This window comes from Aulostomus chinensis, chromosome 9 (assembly GCF_037954235.1).
Source record: "Aulostomus chinensis isolate RoL2024-O1b breed Wild chromosome 9, RoL_Achi_v1.0, whole genome shotgun sequence".
In the NCBI taxonomy this organism is placed as follows: Eukaryota; Metazoa; Chordata; class Actinopteri; order Syngnathiformes; family Aulostomidae; genus Aulostomus; species Aulostomus chinensis.
The window spans coordinates 28935960-28955294 of NC_141328.1; the positions used below are offsets into that span (position 1 = coordinate 28935960).

Genomic DNA, 19335 nt, shown 5'->3' on the forward strand with positions numbered 1-19335 from the left:
CAGCAGTGCCTCAGGTGTGAGCCTGCAGTGTTGGGAGGCTCCCACTGGATCTTAGCAGTGTAGGAGACCTCAAGACTCACAAACAGGTGGAGGTCTATTTCCACCAATTTGCACAGAAATTCGAGTGGTGGATCAAACTGTGAAAGGAAAGTGAATGACAGCAGCGAGGTGTAAATTATGAGCAGCTGTGAACCAGGAGGCACTAGGACCTGTGGTGAGTGAGAGAGGAGGGAGGGAGCAGCTTTGGGACTCCTCTCACTAAACTTTTAGAACAATCCATTTCCCAAAGAGTGTGGGAGGGAGACAGACAGAAGTGGATGACCCGAGACCTGGACTCACAGCTTTAAAAGCAGGAGCGGGAGTTGGATCTTGGGATAATTCTGCTCCTGGTCCTGGAGAGAGTGAGGTGGAATATAACAGACTTTCTCAGGACGTTTTCACTCAGTGGAGAGTAAAGAGAAGGAGCGTTAAAGCGGGTGGTGAGTTCCTTTAAACCTCTAATTAAACATAGTGTGAACGTGCGCCATGTGAGCACATTGGACAGAGATACTGGGAAAAGACCAAAGTTCTCTCAGCAAAATTGCTCTTCAGATTCTCCATACCTGTTATTAAGTGAAAGTGGAGCCTCTGAATTGAGCTCAGTTGGTCCTCTGCTGGGGGAGAAAATTCCAGCTGACTGCTTGCTCTCTGTAAAGCTAATTGAAAGTTTGCTGGTTGTGTTCTGAAATTGGTCGGATACAGTAGATAGAGAGGGGAGTGGAGGAGGGGAGGGGGTTGAGACAGAAAGGGAGAACAGAGGTGGGGATTAGAAGAAAAGGGGTTCTCCAAACTTCAATGGGAACCAGTTCTGGGACATCAGGTTACCTTCTCTCACTCCCTTTTTTTCTGTCTGTCTGTCTCTCCGCTCATGTTACACAACCCTCAAAGGACTTCTGGATGTTGATGAGCTCCAGTGTCCAAACTGAAGTGTGTGTTTGAAGTTATCCTCATGTCTGGGCGGGGCCTGCTGCCTCTATGTGTACCATACTGATCATATTTTATACTCTGATAAGTGTGTGTGTGTGTGTGTGTGTGTGTGTGCGCTAAACCTAGACCTCATGCCTGCCACTCCTACCAGGGAATTCCTTTCGGGTTTTGACAGCAGAAATGTCACCACAGACCAACATTTACGCACACAAACTAACTTGACTACTCAGATGCTTCATGTACATCTTGGACATGAATCTCATCGTCGCGTTTGACCTGTTGCGTTACTTTGTTATTGTCTGAGTGTGGAGCAGCTCTGAACAGAAGTCATAGTCTCATGCTGACAGCTCTTATTTGTCTCTGGATGTCTGTCATATGGGTTCATTTTGCCTCCACAGTGTTGAACACGTGTACAGAGATGAACGAGAGGAACCAAAATCTTTTAGTCTTGAGTACTGAGAGGAAGAGAGAGAGAGAGAGAGAGAGAGAGAGAGAGGTACTCCAGACTGCACAAAAATACGTTCTTTACGACCCTCAATTTTGTTGCCAGCGTTTTTAAGAGCAGCGCTGACTTTGTTTTCATCACCTCTCTGATGGTTCACAGGGACGCTGCAGCAGGCTGCCATTTTTTTCTTACATGACATCTGATAGTTCACTCTGGTCATGTGACTAACACAGGAGAACGCACATCCACGCCATGGATTCTTTTGAGAAAAAGTACAGGTTAGTCTGGTGATGGCGGCATGTCTTTACTGTCCAGTCAGCGGCGACGAGTCAGCGTTCATAACTGGACGCTGTGATCGCACAAAGAGACGTTCACCTGACTTGCAGCCACAGAAACGCATCAAATGCATGAAATCCCTCCCACAAACTCACTGAGCGAGGCTTCATTAGTGGATTGTCACATGTTAACTGCTGCTCACTGTCCTGTCTTGTGTTTATGTTAAAGATGTTGCGTCAGATTACAAGACTGGCGAGGCTTCATTCACCCAAACCTTTCACCATCCTCTTGTGTTCCAACATGATCATTTCCACCTAGCACACTCCCTCTTATCATATCAGACTTTATAGAACGTGCAAACGACACGTAAATAACTCACCAACAACAACTCGTGTCGTGGTGTATCTTATATCTCACCTTGGCGCGTCAAACAAGTCGGCGAAGATCCTCATCTGTTCCGTCACGATTCAGGCCGCTCCGAGTTAGCCAGCTCCTCCACTCTTTCAACGATCGAAGTGTTTGTGTTCTCTGACGAGTTTGTGTTAATATCACTGCTGTTAGTCGCTGCTCTTCAGCACGTGATCTGAGGATGTCCCAGCACCCTGCTGACTCAGCTGTCCCTCAATCCTCCTCCAGCAGTCAGAGCCTCAGGAATCTCTCTGCCCGCGCTGATATTTTCTTTAAATCTATAAATGCCCCCTTGTGTGTGTGTGTGTGTGTGTGTGTGTGTGTACTGTAGGGCAGATGGACCGTTTTCCCCCCGCAGACAAAGATGTCTATGATTATTCATGACCCTCTCAGGTTTCCCTTTGAAGCTGAATTACAGCTTTCCCTCTGTTGGCACCAGAGCTGCGTTGTGTTTGTGTGAGTTTTTGTGTAACAGAGAGAAACTTGGGCATAAGGTTGACAAAGTCTTGAGTTGCGATGATGCCACATTTCGGACTCATACATATGGATTTGAATGTCCCATCACCCCTGAACCCATCACTAGGACTCAGATTATATCTGGAGCCAAATGTGCCGGCTGGTTGAACGATGATGGCACTTCAGCCGATTGTAGCGGCGCACCAGAGGACGCAGCCGGCAAACACGGCAGAAAAACCTGAGAGGGCTCCGAAAAGTTTCTGCCGTCTGTAACAAGCACGTGCTTGGGAGGCTGAACCTCTGGAGTGCTAGCATCTGCCGGCAGCAGCATCACCAGATCGATCCCATGGAAAACGTGAGATGAGCACAACCTCTTACCACTGAGTGGCACATCGTGTGTTAAAATAAAATGGCAGCACCACAGATTAATGAGATGAGCTTCCCTTGTTTCGGCTACGTCACACGGCTGGCGGTGATTGCTGTTGTTAAAACATGAGAAACTCACCAGACTTGGCAGGCAAACAGGTTTTCAACTTGTGCTGCAGGATAATAAAGGGTCATTATCTCTGGAGCTGGAGACTGACGGAGCAGCGTGATGGGCAAGTTGATAGGTGGAAAAGCACATTCTGTGTTAAAATGGGCTCGACACCGGCTATAAATGCCTCATTTAATGACCCCACCACCTGATTATACAATTTGAAGGGAGCCCCCCAGGCTTCCCAGGGGAAATGGCAGTGCAGGCTCAGCTGGAGGCGCACGCCACGCACGCCCACATCGCTGAGGTCCAACACGTTTACTGCACCTGCCACAAGGGGGGGACAAAAGTTCCACACTGCTGATTTAATTAAAATTGACAATCGTCTTTCCTTTTTTTTGTGTTGGTTCATATTAAATTCAAAAGGCATGCAGAGTCAGCATCGCGATAAAGACAAATATAATTCAAATGAATGTTTCCATGCCAGCATTGCTTCGTTCGCTAATGCAACCAGACAAGTCAAGGGTGGTGGTTCGACATGTTTCTACTGATCTTGATTTTGTAGTTTTATCTCAGGTGTATTAGCGCGTGAATGAATGGACTATTCCCACCCAGTTATGTGGCGGAGAATTCATAGAATTGTCGTGTGTTTAAAAAAAAAAATCCTGCACTTTCAAACCACAAAGATGGGATTTCTGTCGTATCCAAACGCAGCTTTGTTGACTGCTGTTCAGCATAAAGACTTGAGTCAATGTTGCCTACAGAATGGGAGATGGGCGCCGCGCGGAGACACAAAGGCTGAGGTGATGTGAGCTGTGTAGGACACCTGGGCAGGGAGAGGCAGTGACAGCACACCTGGACCGCCAGTTTAACTGTGGTGAGTTCACCTCAGGGCCTAAAACTAACAACAACCTTTAAAATAAGACCTACAATTACAATCAGTAGATAACCGAGGTGTAGTCCAGGAATTTGTTTTAATGGAATAATCACAACACTGACATTGTAGCCCCTCGGGTTCGGTCACGAAAGTACAGGATGCCGCTTCACAAGATTGCAAGGATTTGGTTTGGGGTTAGTTTATTTCCTCCCTTTTCACCCAACATAACTTTTAGCATGTAGTGAAAATTTCACACCTAAAAAAAATCAAACTCTGGAAACAATAAACAAGAGAATTAAAAAAAAAGTTACGTCAGCACAAATCAGCTGCAGCTGAACACAAGCCACCTTCATGGGAGGTAAACGAGCTCACCAAGCTCCCTGCAGCGGTGCAGCTCCACACGTTTGGTCCTGGAGTGACGTGAGCTGAGTGCGTGTTCCTCACCAATCAGGGGCGGCGGCATGTGGGGAACAAAGGAACAATCAACATCCAGCGTTCTTATCAGATCACCAAAGCCTGAGCCAGAACAGCTCCATTACTGAGCGACGCTGGACAGAGCGACTGTCACCCTCCTTTAGATAAATGTCTTTCTGGATGATGTGATCCACACCTGCCATGAGTTTTATCAGTCCCGGGTGTGTCTGAGTGACCCAGAGGCAGGGGGACGGAGAGGAACATGGTTGTCTCATGCAGGAGAACTTCGGTTTTGATTTGGCTAGAAAATGCAAATTTTTACTTTTGACAAAATCTTGTTGATGAATTCTCAGAAACATTTGCAATATTTGTGACATGAAATGTATTAAATTTAAGTCTTAGAATGTAGGGCCTGCCAATGAAAGCTGCCCCCCCCCCCCGACCTTGTGTGTCCCATAAACTTGGAATGTCTTCTTATCCCTGATGTCCCCTGATGGTTAAACCGGGCTCCTTTCAACCCAGGTCTAGTGAGCTTGACGGCGTTTCCTCCCTCTGCCTCCTGACACGTGACAGCACCTCGTTTGTTTTTGAGGTCACTTTTATCAGGTGAACCCAACCATCGCATTCCAGCCAGATCAACTTTGAATATTTATGATGTGTCTTTGCATCCTCCCAGCAGCTGTCGAAGTTCCTGCACGGCAGAGAGACCTCGCTGGAGAATCGTAACTCGTATTAAAAACACGTAGGAGTTGAATGACACTCAGTCCTTGGTGACGTGAAGCGAAGCCTCGTTCGATGATAAAGGAAGAGCATTTGACACAGAGTTGGTTTGCTTTGCTGAAACAGCAGGAAGAAGCTGGACCTGCTCATTCCACCTTTCCTTCAACCTTACAAGAACAAACCATATAATTTAGTAAAAGGAAGAATGCATGTAAAAATGCAAAGTATGTCGTCCTCTCCTTCTTGTTTGGGAAAATGAAGAGATTCATGGATCCGAGCATGAACCCAGGACCCTCCTTGGTTCTGGGTCACCTGAGCTGCAGTTTGCCACAGGTCAATGTTCAGGATGGGGTAAGAACATCTGGTGTAAGGCGATCCAGCTGAGGTGTTCCATCTGGGATCAGCAGTGAGCCGAAGGGTCAGAGTTGGGTTTCGGGGTTATGTTTGTGTTTTTGCAGGAAAACAGGGATCTAGAAGTTTCTGCAGGTCAGGGTTGGGAACCGCGTGGCACCGCAGCGCAGCGTAGAGAACCGTGACGTCACGTAAGGTCCTGAGTGCAGTAATTCCTGTTGACATTTCCTGTGCAAACAACTGCTCACTATGTTAGGGGGCAAATTTAACTGAGGGAACTCACAGCTAACATTGTTTGACCTTGCTGGATTTGACGGAGTCGGACATGAGAGCAATTCCTTTGTCCCTGGGTCTTTCTCCCCTCCCCCCCATGGACCTGGTTCCCAGCTCTCCATGTTCAACACCGTCCCGTGTTTGGACCCTTTTATGCTCCAAACCAGGACTGTTAATGCAAGTCAGCCTTTGTGTTTGACTGTTGAGGGTCTGATTTGGACAGGTGCTCCATCAAAGGTTTGCCTGTTTCTGCGTGTTTCTACGTCCGTGCACGTGTGCGCTCATGATGTATGGGCTCGACGATGTGACCTGATCTAAATGTGCAGACATGCCTGCTCATTCCACATCAAATGCCTCTTTGACTTTTGTTTCATGCTTGTGCCCGCAGCTCAAACACACGGTAGCTGATAAATCAGCACATTAGCAGGGCTGTTATTACTCCTGCAGTAACAGTGTTGTGGTCTTAATCTGTTGATTCAGTGCAGGTCCCTGTTGTCAACTGTTTCACCACAACCCCCCTTCACGAGTGTTTGTGTACGTCTGGATTGATGTGATGACACAGTCTCACTCTCGCTCTCATTCTCTGTCTTCATTCTGTCTTGGTAGCCTGACTGTTGCTTGTCTGGACATGAAACTCTCCCTTGTTGCCATCAACAGAACAAGAATACTGGATCTTTCACCTCAAAGCCTCAAATATTGACATTTGCCAAGAGATGTTTAGTTATGATTTCAGCTATAAAAACACAGCAGGTCTTACAAATGTCTGTCTGATGAGAGGGATCACTCACTGAGGAGCAGACACCATTACAGCAGTGCGGTTTGTACGAGTGGATAGAATAAGGCGCTGCTGTGTGTGTGTGTGCTTTTGTGTTGGATACGAGTCAAACGCGCGCACACACGAACACACACACACCTTAACCCCAAAGATACAAGTAAAGCCACTTATTATGCACTTATTCGGATTATGCCGATTTGGAATGCGCAGAATGCAAGAGGACGAGCCGGACTGGTCAACACACTCACAGCTGGTGGTTCAGCACTCAGCTGGACAGGATCCTGATGCTTGAATCTTCTTCTTTGGTTTCAAGGAGTTTTATCTGTTATGTTTTAGGAGTCATGATGAGTTTTGCGGAGGATGACGCTATAGGAAGCCATTTTTCTCATCTGGATTCTGTGTTATGTCTGTGCATCAGGCTCCGCAGTTAACAATAACTCATCTGCTCCCTCGCTGCACATCTCACACACACGCGCGCGCACACAAACGCACGCACGCACACACACACTCCGAAATGTAGCTGCTTCATCTCTCTCACCATAGCTCTGCTCACTCTGAACATGGCGTTCTGCTAACAGACAGGATGGGCCTGGGAGGTCCCATGCAGACAGGTGGTTGACATCAGCCGGGGGGGGGCAGAGAGTCACAGAAGCAGAGGGAGAGACACGACAGAACAATGTGGAGACCACACAGACGAGAAAATGGCCGGGTCAAGTCTTAAGCGAGGGGTGAGACTGTAATCAAACAATCGCTGGGAGGGACGACAACATCACATTTTTACACTCTTAGGAGGATTCAGGATTAAGTGCATCCACCTGTGGGTGTCCAACAGAGGAGCCGAGTGGAGGAGACCTCCCCAGTTCCAGCAGCCACATCAGTGAGGACTGGTGATCTGAATGTGTATGAAAACGAGATGTGCTAGCGGGTCTGGGAGGATGTTCACGGGCAGAGAACAAGCTACGGAGGACATTATGGTGTGGTGGGGGGCCAGCCCCCACTTCTCAGGAAATAGAACCACAGGGACATTTACATACATTTACATTGATGTATGTATTTTGTCGGCCATCCGGAGAGTTGGCATCAACGTGGGTTGTTACGCTGGATTTTGCATTATTGCAGAACATGAGGAGAACGAAGTGGTTCGTTCATCTTGACCACTGAAAACCAGGTTTATTATTTTTGAAGCCTGTTGCTGGAAGTAGAAAGTTAATGTCAGGCCACAACCACCACAACAACCAATCATTGCTTCTCTTCTGTGGTCGCCGTGACAACTTTTAACATCCACAAAAACCTCCATAACCTCATTTAGCTGCTTGCTAGCAACCGACATTTTTATGACACATGAAAAATTTAGAAATCCACAAGAAGGCTCTTCACTGGCTGATGTTGTGCTGCAGAATAAAACATTAAAATACCTCCAGGTTGTGTGCCCTTATTGAGTTTGAGGCGATGAACCGTGCTGACGTAGTTTTACAACTCCTTCCTGGGCTCAGACCATCTCATCTTTCACCACAAACGTCGCCATGTCAAGTGACATCATACTTCGCCGCAAAGCTCTTAAAAACATTCCGCTTCCACTCTCCTGCAGATGGATGTTCTGAATCTGACAGTCGTTCCAATGTGTTCTCCCACCTCAGAGGTCAGAACTTCCTCTCTGAACTTATATTTAACATCTTAATGTGGATCCCAAACATCCATAACTGGATGGAATTCCTGTTTGTGTAACCATCATCTCAAACTGAAGTATTGGCCCAACTTAAATGTTGACTTGGGCTTCATCATGGCAGTCACATCTCCATAACTCTGTCATATTTCACATTAGAAAAGAAAACTGTTTGCACAAAAGTTCCTGGCCTCGCATCCAAGAGCTGAGCAGACGTTTCCCCCTGGCGGCTTTAAGATCAGAGCGCCATGGGACTGGAGGCCACGCCGGCGTGACTCCCATGACGGAGGTCCTGAGGTGATCTCCCCATGTGGTGCCCTGACTCTTCCTCACTGGAGCCAAGAGAAGTTTTAATCTGTTGGAGATCAGGGAAGCGCCGCCCACACCTGCAGTTTTCAGACCAAACTTCATTTATGATATCAGTGAGGATTTTGGTTTATTCCTGGGCTTCTATGAGGTATTTTTCCTGCTTCAGCCCGCGTCTGGCGAGCTCTGGACCCTCGTTCGAAAACTGCTATGAGGGGGCGGAGTGCTTGCATTGACAGACAAGCTGGGTCAGCCAATCAGTGCACCATCACAGCATCACATGACGAACCCACTCAGAGGAATAGTGAAACCTTTTTTTTCCCCACTGGGAAGCTGCGAGTGCCTCCTCCTGTTAAACCTGTTGTTGAATTCCTGCTGTAACTGAGTTCATTCTGCAAATCTTTCTGCTCATGGATGTAAGAGACGCCATTTTCTACTTCTGAGTTTTTCCAGTGACGTCATCAACTACAAGAACCAATCAGAGGCAGCATTACTGCTGTGTAGCAGAAGAGCAGTAAGAGCACAGTTCAGATGTCTAATTTCTGTGTTTTTTGATGGGAGGGTCCAGGACCACCAGGCCAGCTGCATGTCTGGATGAGACGCATGGCCGGGCAGCTGATCCAAGTCATGTGACACCAGTTTAAAGTGCAGCTAGTTTGTAGTCCGTTCATCTCACTGTAACGGACGTTTCGGTTGCCAGCGTTGTGTCACTGTAGTTTACTGAACGCAGCAGTGGAGAATATTTATACGTTTACAGTTTGAGGTATTTTATTGGAGTACATGTACAACATTAAAAGAACAACATACTTATTTCTGACATAGATAACCAGTTTCCATCTACAGGGCCCACGCCCATGCTCCCGGCGCCAGCCCCACTGAGGCGTGATGGAAATTTTGGGTGTCTGAGTGAGCACGTCTCTCCTTTTACACCCACAATTATGGTTTGTAGTAAAATTACCTGCATGATTCATCACTCCTCCACTTTACAATACCAGGAAGGCCACACGTGTCACGTGCAAATATATATTCGATGTCATCAAGGGGTGGGGCTGTGAAACGTGAAGCTCAGATATCAGCTGGTAAGATGAGTTGGCTCATCGTGGTGATGAAGTGAGTGAGTCACTCTAATATTAGCCCACGATCTTCATCAGAAACCTGACGGATTCCTTTCATCTAATCACCGCTGACACTGCGCTTGGCTCCGGGAGACCAGCATCACCGCGAGGGAACCGCTGCTCGTGCTCCGCTGCTCGTGCTTCGCTGGACGCTTTTACACAGCAACAGTTAGTTTGAGGTCAGTCTGAACAAAGAAAGACTCAGAAATGAAACACTATGAGTCCCTCACTCCCCAACACTTGTAGCTCCCTGTAGCTTTTATTACTCCCTCCTCATCTCCCTATTTGATCCCCTCTCCTTTCCTTGCTCTGAGACTTCCTATCACATGCTCCTTTATATGCTCAATTCCCATGATGCATCATTGGCCACCCCCTCACTCCAGTGCATGTTGCCTCTCCCCATCCCTCGATGTCTCTGATTCCTTCCTCTCCATCCCTCGACCTTCTTCTCTGGTTGTGGCCAGACAGACATTCTTGACTCTCGGCCTCCTCTCACTGCTCTGCTGTGGGATCAAATATTCTCACCAGGACAGGGGAGTTACGACCGCAGCCATGCCAAGAGATTAACCACTCGTTATGAGAAGATTGTTTAATGTCAAGGTCATAAAAACGAGGGGTCTGGAAAACATGTTAATCATTGTGTTCATCCTGGCTTCAAGGCCTGGAGGACTGGCCTCCCACGTCTGCTGGTCCGGTGTAGGGAGAGGCTGTGGTGACTGGGGATGGGCCCGGGTGGAGGAGGGGTAGAAAGGGGGGGAGGCCTTTCACTAACACAGTCATGGTGCTCTGGCTGCGGTTTTGCCTCATTGCTCGAGGAACCTCATGTCTGGGGTTTTGCTGGGCTCCAAAACAGCAGTCAAGGGTTTACTATAAAGACATCAAGCACTAAAAGTCATCATCTGAGACCTTTTATGGAGTCCAGGAGGCAGAAGAGTGAGAGGAGACACGTCAGAAATGACTTTCGTTCTTCTCCAACTATCTGTTGGCCATGAAATATAACTTATTTCAATCATGTTGCCTTGTCTTCTTAATAAATTCTGATGTTTTAATATAAGTAAGGCCTAAAACCTGTTGGAGAACATCTCAACACCAACTGACAAATTTGAACAGACAAGTAGTTGTTCTGCTGTAAACGGCGTTATCAACCACCGGAAAGAAAAAATATATGTTTTGCTGTACAAAGAACTTCATTGTTTGACTTGACATTTTCTGTCTAATACTCATCTTTCTCCGTCAGATGTGATTACTGCCGAGTCCGGACCGCAGCCACAATGTTGTTTATTTTGGGTCCACAAACACCACAAGGATTCAATCTTCCTATTATGAAGCGTCATTGTTCGACTTACTGTAAGACACTGTTGTGTTTGGGAAAAGACTGTGGTTACACTGTAGTTATGTTCCTGCTTTGGCTCAGTGTTGCCCTCGCAAATAAAACTGGACTCTGAAGCAAATGTTCTGCCAAGAACGGAGCGATTTTACATCGGTCAAGAAGTGTGAAGAGAAAAGGAGATTAAAGAAAGATCAGAAGCACCAAAGGCTGAAGGACTGTGGTTTCTGAAACTGGGTTTCAGGATCCTGGATGGAAGTGGGGGCCTCAGTAGTTGACTGCTTGGTTGGACAAAGACTTTCCTCGATGATTTGTATTCTTGAGACATCCAGCTGTTTTGGGTATCGTGCCGGTGAAGAGCCAGGTGGTGTCTCCGCCGTGTCGTCCTCCTGGATGCAAAGTGACACGTCTTCAAGGAAACAAACAGCCTAGCTGACGATGTTGAAGCACTCAAGAGTGCTTCAGGGGTCCTGGGTCCTGGATCATTTCCTTCCATCGGGGATTCTTTTGTCTGTGTTTGGCGTATCTTCATCAAAATCACTCGACAGCTTCTGAGGTAGTAGCCTTTGTTTCTAGACAGCAACCACAAAAGCAAACACATGAATACTTTTGGTTTGAGTCTGCCAAGTTAGAGCAGAGACGGTGAATCACAACTCCAGTGAGAAGGATGGGATCAAAAGATGGTTTTGTGATTTTCTACGAGCCAAACACAAGGAAAACATCGACCCACGAGAGCAGATCCCTGCACCTCCGAACGCAGGAAGTCGCCTCTGGACTTAAACTGAGGCAGAAGAGACAGATATTAGGTCCCATTCCAGGAATGCAAAAGGAGAACCAGGTGCAATGAGCTACATTGACTGACAGAGAAGGAGAGAGGCACGAAACAGCAGGATGAAGACACTGCCAGCGCCTGTTCCCTTTAGCTTCCCCACCTTGGCTCCCTGATCCGCTCAAGATGCCTTGAACAGATGAATTTATTTTAGCACTCATAATGAAGAGAATGAGGTATAAAATTATATGGATTTATATAAAAAATAATCATCTGTGTCAACAGCACATAAAACATACACGCTAATTAACAGACGCTGGCGTCGGGTATCCCTCCTCACTGCGTGGCACGAGGCTCATTTATGGTTCTATTACAGGTAAACGGATTTTTAACGGTTGGTCGTAAAAGTTGAGGCAGCAGATCCTTTTCTGAGGTCTTGTTGCTGTTAGAGAGCGGAGAAACATTCAGAGTATGTGTGCAGTAGCTGCATGTGTGCCGTAGCTGCATGTGTGCCGTAGCTGCATGTGTGCGGCTGCTTGTGTGCAGTAGCTGCATGTGTGCGGCTGCTTGTGTGCAGTAGCTGCATGTGTGCCGTAGCTGCATGTGTGCGGCTGCTTGTATCAGCCCGCTAAGTTGAATCAGAGGTCAAGATGCACCAGGCCAACGCTGAAAAAAGCTGGTTTCCAGCACACGATGTTCTGTGTTTCCATGTCGTGTCGGTTGGTGGTTTCATCAAAGAAATGTTCTCCTCTTCCGGCTTCTCACCAAAGTGACGGTCGAGCGCTTTTGCAGGTTGAGTCCGTCCGGTTCTTCTGGCTTGCTGGTGCACAACAGGTGCGTCAGTCCCCCCGCCAACTGCCAATCAAACATAGACATGGAAGGGGGGGGCAGTTCCTTTAACTTTCACTTTTATAGACTTAAAACTACATTGTTGCACGTTAATGCTTTTGCAGGATGAGTTGTTTTTTTTCCTCCACACAGAACTTTTTTCTACTTGTGCAGAAGAGAAAGCGATGTCTTCCAGCTGCTGATGTGTGTGTCGCTGCAACAGTGCAAACCCCTGAGTGGCTACAGGCGATATTTGACTTGCAGAAGGCAGAAATAACCAAATATTTACACGATTCGACCTCCATCAAATATGCATTTGCATTTGGTTTTTAAAAATGTTACAAGACCTGAACATCTTTGTCGCATTAAAATCTTGGAGAATGACTGGAAAACCCCATCTTTCTCTGCAGCTGATAACCAGGCTCAGTGTTTCAATTAGTTTGATTTTAAATCTTAATTTTCTAAATTCCCCATGAACGAGACTCTTAAAGTGTCTCCAAGAACAAGCAGCTCACTGACAAACCCTCCAGAAGATTTGGCGAGTGTAAGTCACTGCATGACATCATTTTGCGTGACATAAACTGGATTCATGGCGGTGTCTTGGCTGTTGTTCTTGTCTCAGCTGTGACTTGCTGGTTTTAGTTCGACACATGACGAACTGCTATTGGAGTTGGGAATTAATCCAACTGGACAAGAAGGTCTGCTAGGAGAAGCTCTTGAGTGTGCACAGTTGATATGCTCCAGTTATTGATTGATGGGCAAACACTGATCAACAATCCGTCCACAAGAAATGTCTTCATCTTTTATGTGTGTGTAGAAATGAGAGAGCATCTCGACCTGGCAGTCGTCCCTCTAGATAATTACTTCCAGCGAATGACAGGAGGAGGAACTCCGCTCCGTTGACAAGAGACACGCAGAAAGTGTTTACCTTCCTCTCTGTTGTCGTTGCATCATCCTCTTCCTCGCTCTCTCTGCTGCTGTCATTCTCTCTCTCACCCCCTCATAAGCTCATGCTGTTGTCATCACTCCGGGTGTGAGGTGTGTGTAGAGATAACTGTTGACACGTCACTCCTGCACATCTTTTAACGAGGACTTGTAACTAATGACTAATGTATCAGAGAGATAAACCCAGGAACTGTGAACGGGCCTCAGACTGCTGGCGGCCGCGCACGCTCTCCCCGACTGTCGTTCTGCAGCTCAGACGATCCACTGACAATCATGTGGGTTGGCAGGGAAATGAAAATGTGTTACCGGCTAAAACTACAGAGTCAATACCAGTAAACGTGTGGCTGGCATCCACTGCCTCCAGCTACGTAATTAGCCTCTGTCTGAGGTGTTTTCCTCTCCTGCTCCATAGCGATTGCTTTTCCAGGTCATAACCTGGCAGCTGTGTGACTTTGGCAATTGTGTTTAAGCATCAACTGCCTTGTGGTGCCTTCCTGAACGCTCCTGCCATCAGAGTGTTTGAAAGTGATGGATGACTCTACAGCAACGGTCTTGATTTACAGTTTGGCAGAGCTGGAGTCAGCCTGATGCGAGAGAGAGATGCTCCTCGGAGCAGCGGACCCAGGGTCACCTTCGGCAAGTCTGTTTTTCATAAACATCCTCCTGGTTGCAAATTAGGAGGGCATGAATCACAAAAGGCTATCGACCTTCCTCTCTGTTTATACGAGTCTGTATTAATACAGTAAGTTGGAAACACGACCCATTCTGCGTTCGTCATCCTTTGGCTGGTACATGTGAGCAGGACTCTATCCTGCCAGCCTGCTTCTTCTTCAGGCATCTCCAGTGTGTGTTTGTCTACTTAGATTTCTCTGCCTGGATACTAAATAGGAAACCAGCTCCCTGTCTTGGCCACGTCAAAACGTACGGATCCTCACACGCCGTTCAGACTTCCTGTTTTATCAGGACCATATGGATCGCTATTCCCTCACAGTTTGCTAGAGGATGTGTCTAATTCATTTCCCGGACTAATATTTTCTCCAGCCCAGTCAACACCTAAGTTACACGTGTGCCTGAAGGACCTCATGTTGAAATGCAACTGCGTTCTGGAGCAGATTGTTGTTTCATGTCAAAAACCACAAAACAAATAAGCAGAATTAAGAGAACATCCAGGCTATTAGCTGAAGTACCAGCTTGGATGTATGCACGGCACCGGTCTGTTCTTTCGCTGCAGTATTTGTGTGCGGGGGTCCCAGTTGCACAGATTCTGATCAAGCGGTGAAGTAATCCTGGTAAGTCAGAGGTGCTCTGACCCCTGCGCTCCTGCGCTGCTCTGTTTACGCCGGCTCCACTGGCATTAAACACAAGCCACATATTTTTAACATTAGGATCCTCCCGGCTCACCCTGGGCCGTGTAAATAGTCAGCTACCTGTCAGCCTGGATCAATCACGGCAGGGTCTGTTTGGCCGACTCCATCTGTGTGATTGATATCTATGGTATTATTATAACTTATATTGGAAAACTGCTGTATAAACATAAAGAAATTCAACCTACGTTCATGTAAATGTAGGAAAGACCCATTTTAGGAGGATTGCAATGATGCACGTACACTTTGTCTCATCCTGTAGATCACAACAGCTTACAGTACAAATGAAAGGCAAGTGCTACTAAGCTTGAACCAGTAGCCATACTTGGTGGTGGAGTCCAGGGAAGTGTATAATCTTCTCCAGTAAACAAAGTGGGAGAGACCTACACCCAGTATATAAATGCATGCATGTTACTATAGTTGCACCCCAAAGCTGTTTACAAGTCCAGAAATGAGGACATGAATGTGAAGGATGTGAGGCCAGAGTGAAAATACCTGAAGAAAGATGTGAAGTATTCTCTCATGCAGCTGCTGTATCTGAAGGGACGAGCGCCAGTGACACTTGGACGCTTCCCAGCTGATGAGCCCGTGAGCGTCTGTGTGGGCGACACTGACCTCTGCTGGTTAGCAAGTGCATAAACTTTATAGGACGGCTGATTTTACTCCACTCACCTAAGTGACCCTCTGAGTGTGTGTGTGTGTGTGTGTGTGGGGGGGGGGGGGGGTGCAAGCATTCAAACGAGCTCTAAAAACAACCCTGCATTTGCGCATGATTGGCGTGAGGTCTAAGGCCCTCACTGTTAGCATGTGTGACAGAGTTTACGAGTGCACGCAAGTGTTCACTTCTGTTAACGATGCATGCTGGAGTCCTTTGTTTTGAATATATATGTAACATCTAATGAGGTGTGAGATGCCGCACATTCCAACGTACGGCACGTCTAAGCTCTGAGAGTTAAACACGGTGAGTGTGTGTGTGTGCTTAGCGAGAGATAAGGTCAAGATAATGGTAAACTGTGTACGTCTGAGAGGAGTGGCTGGGCCCACGTTTGCGGTCATACCCTTTTAGTCCCATCGCCACATATTTACTCTGTTTCCTCATCAACGCAACAGCAGATGTTTGACTTGTGCTTCTACCACTTTGTGTGTTTGAAACAAAGTGTCCAGTTACACTCTTGTGAGGTGCTGTGTTCTTGTCCATGTTTGAATTGTTTCTCTGCAACTTCTCGCTCAGGGAAGTTTGAAACGTGTCAGCAGTCTAGACTTTTATGATGCTACAAGAGATTTGATTTTATTCATTTGTTGTTGCCAGACTTGTAATATCTCGTATTAGGAATGGGTCAAATGTGCAGCCATGTCACAGAAGGCACTGATTTCCTGTATGTTGAGAATTTTCTTTTGCTCAAGTGTGTTATGAATAATTTAATGACTGTAAAACCTCTGACCGCCCCGCTAGTGGACCAGAAAATGCTTTCAGCTGTGACAGTGAGGAAGGTTATTTTTTCAAATCAAATATAGTTTATAGAAATATCAAAATGATGATGAGCAGTTCTGTCAAAACCAGCATATAAAAACTTGAGAGTTTGGCAAGCTAACTGCTAACAGGAGGCTGTGGCGAACAATGGAAGAGCGTTGACAGCAGTGTCACTCATTCACTCGTTTCAGGTGTGAATCTGAGACAGTGTGAATAATCCACATGTGGATAAACATCCTTGGGAGCATTTATCATATTTTCAGAGTTTACTATTTAAAAGAATTTATGCAAATTAAAGATCATCATTGATTAAGTTGCTGTGTGTGTGTGTGTGTGTGTGTGTGTGTTCCAGAGCTGTGGTTCAGGGGTCCAGATGGCAGGCATGAGGGGCCCGGCCTGCACTGGAGTCTGGCTCTAGAGTCCACAGAGGCTCCCAATTTAACTGGACACATTCCACAGGTACACATAAACACTTCCACACTCCAGACACATCCAAGATGTTCCCTCGGAGGTGAATCGGGGACCTCACTGTGGTCAATGGAAGTGCCAGCTAATAATTGTCACCCAGCTTTCACTCTAAAAAAAGTCCGTCTGGCCAAGTCTCGTTCTAGTCGAAGGGTTTTATAACCAACCATTTAAAAACAAGCCCATCCTTCCTTTATTTCACTGGAATGCTACTTCTCCTTCTGTTGTTTCAAGAAATTAACTTAATATTTCACAAGGTTTGTTGGACCGGGTGGTTATTTTACTTGCTGCAAGTAAAAACAACTAGACGAGGTGTAGTTTTGCAGGTACTGCAAACTGATTTTGGTCAAGAGAGAAATGCAGTGCAGCAGTGCTCCATGTCCTGCTGACACGTTCGTGTTTCCCTCCAGGTCTGTTTCAGTACGCAGGTCTGACAAACGCTGACTGTGTCAAGTTGACCAATGCTGAGACGGGAAAGTTCAGTCGAATCTGAGTGTGTTCGGTCTGAAGACTGTGTGATGTGGAGAATTAAAAAAAAACAACAGTATCGCTGTCATAACACTGTGAATTGGGATCTGACCGGCCCGGCCCACATGGGTACCACGTTCTGTCAGATCTGTCAGATGGGGGCTGATGGTAGCTGAGCTTCGCCATTTCACTCTGTTCCAGTGCCAAGAACTGCACTTTCTGCCTTGAATACCTGTCGTTTGAAACTGCCAGAGTTCACGACGATACTGAGACACTTTTGCTGTTGCGCTGCAGCAGAATTGACAATGCCATTCCATCCCTGGTAGAAACTGCGATTCAAATCAATCCTTTGATTTACTTTAATCGATAATAACAGGATCCTCATGATTTTATTTTACCTGTTTCCCGTCTGGCTCAGGACGTGTGCCCATGAGGTCGTCACCACTGGTCCTGGTCCTCCTGATCGGCGTCCAGGCTGTACTGAACATGGGAGGTGGATTGGCCCGGAGCGCCGGGGCAGCCAACCACAAAGTAGGACAGCAGACAATAGCCAATCACAGAGGACAGCAGCAGACAGCAGCGGAGGACCAGCTATCTGACCACCATCCATCACACGAACACTCTCGGACCAGCCACCACAGAACCAAGCGGCCTCATCGGGGAGCTTCACGCACACAGGACAGAAGCTCCGTCAGCATGCGCTCCACGTCAGATTCCGTCCCAGAACACTCCATCCCAGTGGTGAACCCCAAGCTCTTCTCTAAGAGACGTTACCGCTCCTCACCCCGTGTTGTCTTCAGTGAGGTGCCTCCATCACATGATGCCCTGGAGGGTGAGGGCTATGACACTGAAGGGGTGAGGGGCTTGAGGGTAAGGCGCCGAGCAGGATCGCACACCATGCACAGAGGCGAGTACTCAGTGTGTGACAGCATAAATACCTGGGTGGGCAACCTGACCCGGGCCACAGACATCGCTGGGAATGAGGTGACAGTGCTGCCCAATGTTACAATCAACAATGTAGTGAAGAAGCAGTTCTTCTATGAGACCACCTGCAGATCCCCCACGCACAGGGGCTCCGGGACTGCGAATGGGGGACGGCTGGCGACGCGAGGTGGCAGACAGGGCTCCAAGTCAGGCAGCTCGGGATGTCTCGGCATCGACAGTCGCCACTGGAACTCCTACTGCACCAACACACACATATTCGTAAGCGCCCTCACCATCCACAATCAACGGACAGCCTGGCGTTTCATCCGCATCAACGCCGCATGTGTGTGTGTTCTCAGCCGGAAGTCTTGGGCAGGACGACTGGGACAGTGACTGGGGAGGAGGACTCCTGACCACTGACCGACCAGCACACACATTTCTCCCTAAGCAGCCACTGCAGCTTTAATGCCAATACTGTAATCCACTTCCCACCTCCACATGTACACTGACCATAGCATTCAGTCCACACACACACACACACACACACACACACACACACACACACACACACACTTCATCAGTCCAACCCCTTGGCCCCTGAGCCTACCTCAGTCCCAGAAGTCCTGGTTGTTTTTTAAGTTATAAAGACTGCATGTCATATTTATGGTTTATACACTCAAATATGAAAATATATACAGTATGTGTATATGTACAAATGAATTCAAGCTTTAAATGTTGTTGTTGTTGTGTTGTTGTTCATGCTGTTATTTATTAAACACCTCCGTACTTGCCTGGTTTGCTGCGTCACTTAAAGAATTAAGAATATTAATTTTCACATTCTTGCTTTAGATTTGCTCGTATGAATAGTTTGTAGCATCTTTCAGATAATTCTTTTGGTAAATGCAGATTCTAGACGCCAATAAAACTTTTGTGTGCTTCCTGCCCTGAAACAGCGGCTGCAGTCAGCGATGAACCTGAATCTAAATCTGCATCCAGATTCGTTTTCACCAGAAACGTGATTGCAAATTCATACCGAGGCTGTCAGTGGTAACATGACAATCACTCATTGTGACCATCAGTGAAGGGGGGGCCATTGCAGTTGTGCTCTAAACCTGCTGCTCAGGACATATCAGGGTGGCAGAAACTAAGGAACACCAAATTTAACTCTGCAGTATTGTTCATTTTACGCTTCTTTTACTCTTTTGCTGTGATACATTGGATAGCTTTACTTCGTTGTGTACCTGTAAAGTATTC

At 47.0% G+C, this 19335-nt stretch overlaps 1 protein-coding gene across 3 annotated transcripts; it reads left to right on the forward strand.

The window, feature by feature from the left end:
• The first annotated feature begins 291 nt into the window (after window positions 1-291).
• ngfa (nerve growth factor a (beta polypeptide)) lies at window positions 292-18866 on the forward strand. Of its 3 annotated transcripts, XM_086212824.1 has the most exons (4): window positions 292-479; window positions 9557-9699; window positions 16577-16683; window positions 17576-18866. In XM_086212824.1, exon 4 carries the CDS (start codon window positions 17587-17589, stop codon window positions 18472-18474), a length of 888 nt encoding a protein of 295 aa, XP_086068950.1. In that variant the 5' UTR covers window positions 292-479; window positions 9557-9699; window positions 16577-16683; window positions 17576-17586; the 3' UTR covers window positions 18475-18866. The 3 variants fall into 3 exon arrangements, with proteins under 3 accessions (XP_086068950.1, XP_086068949.1, XP_086068951.1); XM_086212823.1 differs by lacking the exon at window positions 9557-9699; XM_086212825.1 differs by lacking the exons at window positions 9557-9699; window positions 16577-16683.
• The last annotated feature ends 469 nt before the right edge of the window (window positions 18867-19335 follow it).

Excerpts from the sequence above, each read along its gene's own strand:
- ngfa (XM_086212824.1), top strand. The coding sequence starts at position 17,587 with ATGAGGTCGTCACCACTGGTCCTGGTCCTCCTGATCGGCGTCCAGGCT.